General features: G+C 32.7%; 1 protein-coding gene across 1 annotated transcript; it reads left to right on the top strand.

The window, feature by feature from the left end:
• Positions 1–4,888: 4,888 nt before the first annotated feature.
• LOC139524064 (uncharacterized) lies at positions 4,889–10,319 on the top strand. Its single transcript, XM_071318622.1, has 2 exons — positions 4,889–5,409; positions 6,756–10,319. Exon 2 carries the CDS (start codon positions 6,963–6,965, stop codon positions 8,244–8,246), a length of 1,284 nt encoding a protein of 427 aa, XP_071174723.1. The 5' UTR covers positions 4,889–5,409; positions 6,756–6,962; the 3' UTR covers positions 8,247–10,319.
• Positions 10,320–10,586: the final 267 nt, after the last annotated feature.

Genomic DNA, 10,586 nt, shown 5'->3' with positions numbered 1-10,586 from the left:
TTAGTGTATGTATATATATAGTTGTCACGGAAAATTCTATAACACTCTAGAATGGAACGTCCTAGAAAGTTACAACGGAAGTTTCTAGTAAAATGTAGAAGTTTATATAACGCATTTTTTATTAGGATTATTCTGGAATCATTATGTAAGTCAAATGGAAAGTTCGAATCATTATGTGATTGTTCCAGTGATTTCTAAACTGCACAGTTGTAAGATTATTCTGTAAACAACTATCAGGCCACACAACACAAATTAGGCCAACATAAATAAATACAATTATTACAATATCATAACACAATGTTTACAGGTAATTCATACAAAGGTCTTTTACAAATTGTCACATAACTAATGGTTGATTGTTCGTTGCTTAATGTCCAGTGGCAAATATGCCATGCATGCTCAGGACGACTCACTGATGAGAAAACAGTTGTAATATTTTATTTATAGATGTTTAAAGACGAAACTCCGAGTTTCGTCATGGTTCGTTGTTTCTATAGTTTGTTTGTTTATTACCGTTCATTGCAAATTCTTGTACTGTTCGTTGTGCGTTTCGACTATTCTAATAGAATAGAGAATGAAAACGGGGAGTGTTTCAAAACCCCGACCAATGAGCAGAAAACAGCACAAGGCCAACAATAGATCGTCAACTCAGCGATAAAATCCCGTAACTTGAGGCGGGCTTCAGCTAGCCCCTAAATTTTTTTTATATTAGAACAAGGAAATGGATGCCAAACTTATTTAAGTAAGTACGGACACTTTAGAAAGACACATTCGCCGTAAAAATGCGTTAAATTTATGAATTTTCTACACCAGAATATTTTGCAATCCATGACATTGAAAATCGTTTAATATGCATGGTATGATCATGTCTGTGTCAACTCAAGACACTGTGTCGCATATCATCATGACGTTATTGTGACCTTGACCTCAAGATCAAGATACATGTACTAGATTTTTAGGGATATTTTCGCAAAATCTCTCAGAAACTGGACTACAATCACGTGCACCCAGTGAGGGAGCTTCTTGCTCCAGCAAGTTCTGTTTCACGTAAAACATACACAAAATTCAGGTCTTTTAATTTCCAATATGAATTGTTAAAAATGTCAAATAGGTAAGTTGTTACCAAAAATAAAACAGCTATTTCTAATGAGACAGCATAAGGTCTTCTCGATGTTTTTGCCAACGTAGGATACAAGAAAAGACGCCAAAGATCCCAAAGAGATATTCAAACTCATATGTCGAAAACAAACTGACAATGCCATGGCAAAAAAAAACGAAAAACAAAAAACGACGAAAAACAATAGTACACAAAAAAACATAGAAAACGAAAGACAGGGCAACACGAACCCACTAAAAACCAGGGGCGATCTCAGGTGCTCCGGAAGGGTATGTAGATCTTTGACGGTGCTTTTACAAATACGCGTAACGAACTGTACAGTAAAGAATTTTATAAAATGATGACTATTTTAGAAACTCATAATAGTTGTAATTAACTAGGTACTAGTATGCGGAATATATTCTGGGGGGAAGATACGCTTACGATCTACACATATATCAGTTGTTACTTAAAGTTATTTAATGTTTGCAATTTTAAGGGAGTTATTATAACCAAGGTTTGTAGACATACGTGCGTTTATCATTAAGTAAAAATTGGAATACAACGTGTACAATACATTTACGTTACATTTTGAAGACTTTGTTAAACATCACCAGTTTCTGGGTAGAACGTTGATTAACCAGGGATATGTCAAAGAACGTCTCGTCCTTTATCTAAAAAAGTTCATCGGAAGGTACCAAAACCTTGTTGATAAATATTCCGTATCAACTTCACAAATAATACACGATGGTCTAGAAGTATAGATTTTGCGTATTGACGTTGTTTATAATCTTAATAACGTTTTGTAGTATTCTTTATTTGTTTTTATTAATATTACTTTTACTGTTTAGTCTGTTTTGTTATATTCATTTGACGTGCTTATTCGCTCTTTTTTAGGAGAAATTCACTATTAGTATATAGACAGGCGGCAAGAAGGACAAGGGGAACTTTTAATATAAATTCTGCAGAGTATATGCCTAAAAGAACTATAGACTATATTCCGTTCATACTTTTAACGACAAAATTATTCTAAATCTACCTGTGTGACGTTTACATGCTGAACAACTGATGTACGTCAAACGCACGATTCTACGTCATAATTAATGTTAACCATGTGCCTGTCAGAGAAAGGATTCGGTCCAAGTACTTAAAATCGTATAACTAAAAAAGCAATGAATGAGGTTGTTAAATTTGATACATGCCTTTTAGTGCTTCCTCGTTACATATTTGTTTGTTTTTATAGTGATTAAGATTATAACACAATGTTAACTGCGGTACCCCTATTTTTGACAGTAAAAATCGGTTATTGATTTGAGGATGTACGGCGGGCAGGCGGGTGGCGTCGGGCTTGCGGCTGCCAAACAGTGTCTCCACGATAACATGAAAACCCTTTGACAATTTGTTTCCAAATTTAGATATGTTATTTCCTGCGACTAAATGGAGGTCGAGTTCAATTTTCACGATTTTAGCTTTTTCTCAATTGTGAGTTATCGCCCTTTTTTAATATCCATAAGTGGTATTTTTTTGTGATTGAGTCATTTTCCTTTGAACAGAAATTGTTAATCATATACATAAAGTTTTATTACACTAAGCCTTTAGAGTTAATTTTCACATGTTTATATGTCCTGTTATCAGTATAAACATATGGTTAATGTCTTATCTGACAATTATAATTGGAGTGACAGATTTATTTGAAAATTTTTTGTTTTCTAAACGCTGAATCTAAACCTGTTAAGTTTTGTTCTATGGGTCCCAAATATAATGGTAATAATGTCGAAACGTCATGTATCGAATGACGTCGTTTCGCATGTTACGTCACAGACGTCGAGCTGTCGTATTTTCCGGCATATGAAATGCAACCTTGAAAAACGGTCGGCAGCAAGAGGGTTGAGCATTTTGTTGATCTTATGGGCCATAAAAAAATGAAAATTGCAAGGTTTGGTTTCTTCGACCTTTTTGAGCGCGCACGGAAGCGCTCACTATGGCATTACTTGTTCAAACGGGTCAGATGTTAGAGGAAAATGTCAAAAATTAGTAAAAAGAAATAAAAAGACGAAATGGAGGAAAGAAAAGACCTAAAATGGACATTTCCACACTGAACTTTCGACAGATGAGATAAAACAGACCACTTGAAAACTGGAGCGAGCATTTTTAGATCTACTCTGAAACTACAAAATGTAACATGTTTCAACTTATAACAAAACTGGGGTAGCAAACTATGTATTATGGTAGGTTCTTTAAAATAGCTCCGTTTGGTAAAAAATATAGATGCCAGAGGATATCAAATTAACATATAACCAGTTCATTTTTGTTACCATGATTGCAAAATAGAGGAAAGACACAAAAATTGCAAATATATTCCAGAGTAGGTTTATAAAAATTAATGATTTAGATTTAATATATTCAATATATAATAAGGGTTTTAAGTGGTGTCATACTATAAGTTATATGGATCACTACTGACCCCTACGGGTCCATAGAGGGTTATTAAAATCCTATAGATTTTATTCACCCTCTATGGTCCGTAGGGGTCAGTAGTTAACCGTATAACGAATTTATCGCACGCTTGACTTTTTCCGCTGCGTTTTGTGGATGAATAAACAATGAAACACAACAACATCAAAAGATGACGTCACCATTAACAGTAGACTTGACGTCATGAACCCCCTATTTAATTTATTAACCCCTAAGGATCCATAGGGGGTCATCACCTGACGGCACTAAACCAATCACAACGTGCTAATTTACCTGCGGTGCGATAATGGTCAAAGGTACATTTTTGTCAAAAATCGTAAGTTTGAACCTCCGTAATCCTCAAAATATATCAGAAATGAATGAATACACATAAAAGGAGATCTGCACATGTTCTATGTATATACACAACATTGTTCAAAGTTTGAAAGCTTATAGGTTGCATTTCTGTAAATATTGACAATGCAATTTCCCATAGGAACTCCTTTTACGGCTAGAACTGTACCACTTTTACTATGAAGTTTTGATAAAAATCTTATCCTAGAATTGAAAGTTCATTTGCACCACAATTTTTTTCAAAGGTCAAAATATAGGGCTGTGCGGCATATTTTCAACGTGTATATGCCCTGAACTTCTCAGAGTTTAAACTTACACTAATTTTCTTAACTACCCCTACCTGGAATGAAAGGTTACCACAGATTTCAATGTAAACAATATGCACGTGTTTATTTACTGGTATCATTCCCAAGTTCTGTCTCTGCGATATGGAACACAGAGAGTATAACTGGGAACCAGTATGTAAACAAAATAAATTTTCTATGAATATTCAATTTCTCACCAAAAGAGGCGTGTTGTCAGAAACAGCTGTATTTACAAAGTGCAACCTAAAGGTTATAATAAACTGCGTTATGAGTCTGTTAAATCAAAATTGGTACCTGCGTTGCTGTTAATATCTAGAACGCACAAATGAATAAACCTAGGTAAAATAACTTTACTTTAAGAAGATGGGAAGAGTAATTGTTTTTTTTTTTTTTTTTATTATCCCCAACTTTCTTTACTCGGCTGCCAACTCTATAAGATGTAGCTATATCATACGTATTAATAAAACGATCGTGACTGATGTGCATGATATCTATTTTGATTTCATTCAATCTCCATAAAGTTTTTCTAGTCAGTAAAACATTTTAATTTAAATATATTACACCGGAGAACTAAAGTGGTAATACTTCAATTCATATAAAGTATTTGAAGTCATAAATTTTACCTAAAACAAGTATTTATAAAAATAATACACTTATGAAAAGTTAAACTTCAAACTTCCTCTTGGCCTTGTCATATGAAAAGTTAAACTTCAAACTTCCTCTTTGTCTTGCCTTGTATAGCAGTGTTGATTTGGAATTTATTTTCTCTCAATCAAAGATATAGATAAAAAAAAATATGATTAAAACATTGAATCAACTGCTGAAATTTTTGAATAGAACAGAAACCCTTAGGTGATCAGCTATTTTTAAAAGATAGAAATGAAGGAGACAACATATCTTTTCGCTCTGTCAATCATCATAACAGTAACATGTGTGGAACCAGCATTTTCTTGTACATATAGAAGAAATAGAAAACATCAACTGGTTGCTCATTGTGAAAATTAAGGATTTAAATCTGTGCCAAGGAATCTAAGTCGAGATATACAAGAGTTAATACTTTCAAATAACTTGATAAACATACTCAAAAACAATTCCTTCATCAATTATTCAAATTTAGAAACCCTGAGTTTAAGCAAAAATAAAATATCTGATATTCAAGAGGATGCTTTTGCTGGACTTAATTCGCTTAAAGTTTTGAAGGTAAATGATAATTTGATTAACATCACAATTCTCCCACATGATGTTTTCAGACATCTTATTGGTTCGAATAAATGTGTTACTCAATTGGCTTTCGTTATAGTTCTCATAACATAATGGTTGTTCTAATGTGTTCTGTAATCATCGCCACTGGGGTTTTCCGTTATGAAAGTACAATCATTCATTGTCGAAACTCTTAATTTGCAATGAATGTGTTTAAGTTTCAGGAATTAGTATTTGAAAGACTATTGGCAAGGTCAATTTAGATTACCTTTTGTAAAAATCATTGGATTTTTTTTGGTTTTTGGCTGATTTTTTTTATAGGGATGACCGTCTTTGACGGGTGTATTTTAAAATCTGATTTTTTTTTTTGAAGCATCTGTGATTCCTTGAATTGTATTTAGTTTGAGAATTGATCGTCTTCAGGTGAACCTTTGTCATATAAGTAATTTGACGTGAATAGTGGCTTGTTTCAAGGGCATAAGATACAGTTACAGGGGAGTTAATGACGTTGCTTACGTTAATTGTTATTTTCCCGACGTCAAACTGTGACTTATCCGCAAAAGATTCAGTTTTCGACTGATTTTTATCATTCAAACTTATTTAACTTGAAACCGAGCTCATGAATCTCTCTATTTTCAAATGCTCTTTGGTTTGATCACGTTAGAAGATTTTGTGTGCCAATTTTCATGAAAACGTCAATACGGCATTTGTTTAAATTTAATAAATATACAGCAAAAAATGATGTTTTTTCCTACATTCGTGAACATTTGATAAATATGAGTTATTGGAAAAAGTGAAATGTACAAATTTAAAGGAAATTTAAATAAAACAGAATTTACAAATGGTTTAACAAAAAAAACAGATAGTGTTTATATTTTAAAACAAAAAGAATGTGTATTTCTTTCAAATGGAAAAATACTTCCACAAATCCGAATTTTGAGCAAATATATAAAATTTCGACCTCATTTTACTCAAAAAGTAACACATGAAGGAATAATTATATGCAAGTTATCAGCAAAATTTCAATACGGGATCAACATTGTGTCGTATGCCCTTAATCGTAAATAAGCAAGACAAGGACACGGACCTCGGGTCATTTTATTCTACTTTTTAAGTTCCGTTATTTATTTATATACTATCAAATTAAAACAATCTTGTTTTTTGAGGAGCGAAAATAATTAAAATAATGTGTATCTTAGATGACCTTGGCTTTTGGTATGTCGGGTTTTTTTTTATAACTAATTGGAGTACAGCTCTCATCTAATTCGAATGCATGTGTAATTAGCCTATAATGGTTCATTTATCAAATTATATATAATATACTAGTATTCACTTTCCTTTTGCAGATTGTGTGGAATTTAAACCGATTATTTCAGAGAAACATACATCCATGAAATTGTTGACCAATCATATTATTTAATATTCATACAAGTGCTGTACTTGAAAGAGGATACACAATTTGCATCGGTGTCATTTCAATTGAATCCTTCGTTAACCATCAGGGAGGATTAGTTTCAATATTATAACAAATAACTCTAGAAAACAATCACGAAATGTCGAATATTCGTAAGCATGAAATAAATAACCTGAAAATGATCGATTCTTTCAACTTGATTAAAAATAAATGTATCGGCTGCTCAAGATATTGGAAACACTACTGTTATATGTCGGTGGTGTTTCTTTGTCTGGTTTATCTGTCTTCAACTCCGAAAGTATATTCAGGAAACAACATAATAACTCGTACTATGCTAGCGAAGAATGCCCCATTTATTTGGGATAATAAGAAACCGAGTTGGTACAATGTAACTTACAAAGAACTACCTCCATATGATTCCAATCTAGTGGGAGATATAACGATGGATCCGGAAAATATACATAGCCTTAAACAGAATATCAGGGAAAGCTACAGAAGGCTTAGTAACATTTTAGCCCAACATGATTTACAGCAATTAAAGTTATGGCATGGTTTTGATGGTGCTAAAAACCATATTGGTAGAATTGCAAAATTCCAAGATGTTGTTGTCTCTACTGATGGTTGGATTGTGCATACTACAGATGATTTAGCAGTACGAAACGGAGGCTGTGTTACTTCAGGAAACTTATCGTTACGCAACATTTCACTGAAACGATATAATCTAGTTTTCTCGATCGCTCTCTACTGGAGTCAAGGCATATGGCATTTCCCAATGGAAGCCTTATTAGGGTTAGCACTATTGTCTGAATCGGAAAAACAAAACAGTTTTATCCATGTGAGTCAGAAAAATCGATATGTGATGAAATGGCTAAAATTGGTCAAAGTTGATGAAAAAAATGTTATTGGTGGTACTATAGTAACAGACACTTTATTTGTTCCTGAGGTAGGATTATGCGGCAGGCCTTCCATGAAACAGATTCAGTGGCTTCGAAAAACAATTCTTCCAAATGATCACAGGACTGGTATTAGAAATTCTGTTCTGCTGATAAAAAGGACTAAACGCCGTGTGATGCCTAACTTTAACAAAATTCAGCTATTGGTAGAAAATTTTGCAAAACAAGCTAACTTAGACTTCATTGTTCATGATGATAGATCATTGCCATCTCTGGAGATTCAGTTGGAGCGTTTTGCAAATTCCTCGATTGTGATTGGTCCTCATGGTGCCGGTATGGTAAACTTGATTGCTACGCAAAGGGGAACATGCGTAGTTGAATTTACACCTGTTGAATCAAATGTTTGTTACATGAGTTTAAGCTATAACTTAGGTCTAAATTATGTTTCTGTTCCGTTGTACCGGAATCAAACAGTTAACATTTACAAAGTTCAACAAGCATTAGAGTCTTGTCAACAAACTCGCACGTGATTTCATTTTTTTTTTATGTTTATTTTGTTGCCCGGTGAAAGGATGTTTGAATGCTGTGCAGTGTGGTAATCATTGCACGTTTGTAATCTCTGTCTATGCAATAAATTTGAATATGCCGTGTTAGTATTAAACTGTTTTCCTTACAAGTGTAATACCACCATTGATTTCCCCCTATTATTCTTTGTTAAATTTGCACTTTTCAAAAAATTGTTCAGAATGTATCTTTGTTTCAAATAAAGAAATACTTGGCATGAGTAAAGTTTTGTCTTGTCCAGTACTAAAGAAAAAATTTCACATAACATTTCATTGCATATAAGAAAATAATTATCACTGAAAGTTAACCAATCACATTTCTTCCCTTGTCTAACCTGTGTACAAGATTTAGTAACCAGGAAATCTCAAGTTTACAAAATATTCTATAGAAACCCCAAATAAAAAAAATGCCGATCAGCGATAGCGCATCGCATTTGCGCAAATTAAAACAAATGCAGTAATTCATTTGCGAGATAATTTTATATTTAATCTTCGCCTAGAATCTATACTTATTTAAAACATGTAAGTTGTAAGCCCAAATACGAGACTTGTATAAGAAATCACATAGATTTTTTATTTCAAATACTTGAGTGAGTTCATACTCATTTCTCACACGTGTTCTCATTCTCATACTCATTTCTCATTTACTAGTATGGTTATTTAACGCTACTTGGGTATGCTCTCCTTTTCTCGTTCTCGTTCCATAGAAAATCTGTTTTTTTTCGTAAAGAGATCCATAGTTGATGGAAAAAATGTTATTGATGGTACTATACTAGCAGACACTTTATTTGTTCCTGAGGTAGGATTATGCGGAAGTCCCTCAATGGAACAGCTTCGGTCATTTCGCAAACAATTCTTTTAAATGTCAATAGGACTATTAGAAATTTTGTTTTACTGATAAAAAGAACTAAAAGCCGTGTGATGCCCAACTTTAACAAAAATCACCTTTTAAATTATATGATGCGCACATATCCTTATATGATTTGCCGCCAACATCCTTTTATGGTGGTAAACCATACTAAATTGAGGTCTTTATGTACTCATATGATGTGCAAATATCCTTATATGATGTGCAAAGATACTTATATGATGTGAAAATATCCTTGTATGATGTGCAAAGATACTTATTTGATGTACAAATATACTTATATTATGTGTAAAGATACTTATATGATGTGCAAATATACGTATATGATGTGCAAAGATACTTATATGATGTGCACATGTAATTCTTTGATGTGCAAGATCACTAAATGAAGTGTGAATATATATACTAATATGTATATGATAAGAAAATATCCATATTTGATGTTCAAATATGGAACGCCATAACTGTCTTATGTGATAGTATTTATTATGTGATGGTGTGTTTTGCATTATATGATGTGGGTTTGTTATTATATGCTGTGGGTTTTGCATTATATGATGTGAGTTTGTCATTATGTGCTGTGGTTCCGTCATTATGTGCTGTGGGTTTATCATTATATGCTGCGGGTTTGTTATTATATGCTGTGGGTTTGTTATTATATGCTGTGGGTTTGTTATTATATGCTGTGGGTTTTTTATTATATGCTGTGGTTACGTCATTATACGCTTTTTCTTTATGATCACTCTTTATTATCATAACTCTTCTTTATTATGATCACTCTTCTTTATTATGATCACTCTTCTTTATTATGATCACTCTTCTTTATGATAAATCTTCTTTATTAAAGTTATAATATACTGAACAGCAAAAAGGGGTAACAACAGGATCAAAACTAATATTGTAGCCATACTAATTTAGTATGCAAAATAATGCTGTATCCACACTAATGCTGTGTCCAAACTTTTACTAAGACAAACACCTGTCAAGTTTCAGCAGCCAGTTGAATCTGCTGTTTTGAACAGCTATTGTATTATTTTCTAGTCAGCTATCTTGCATTTTAATTTTATATTTTATGTATTTCTTCTCTTGCAATTAGTTTAATGTATGTTAAATGTTGAGTTAGATATTGTTTTTTTTGCACTCAAAAGTATTAATAAATGTTTTCTGTTGCATCATGATGTTGTTTTCAATTGGATCAAAACATTTTTTTCTGAGTTGAATGATTTAAAAAGAAAAGTTTAACAGAAAACAATCCATATTAAAAAAAAGTCCACGCAGACAATCAGCCAATTGCTGACAAATAAAGGACAAAACAAAGGACAGGATAAAGGACAAATACTATTAGTCACTGGCTTTGAACAGTCGATGTCTAGGTTAAGTGATTGCAGTATTAAGCCATTTTAATACTGGTATATATTATATATTTGACATTTTTACTC

Source organism: Mytilus edulis, chromosome 5 (genome assembly GCF_963676685.1).
Source record: "Mytilus edulis chromosome 5, xbMytEdul2.2, whole genome shotgun sequence".
Taxonomy (NCBI): Eukaryota; Metazoa; Mollusca; class Bivalvia; order Mytilida; family Mytilidae; genus Mytilus; species Mytilus edulis.
This window is presented reverse-complemented; position numbering and strand designations above follow the sequence as displayed.

What these genes read in the sequence shown, in the direction of transcription:
- LOC139524064 (XM_071318622.1), top strand. Translation starts at nt 6,963, where the DNA reads ATGTCGAATATTCGTAAGCATGAAATAAATAACCTGAAAATGATCGAT.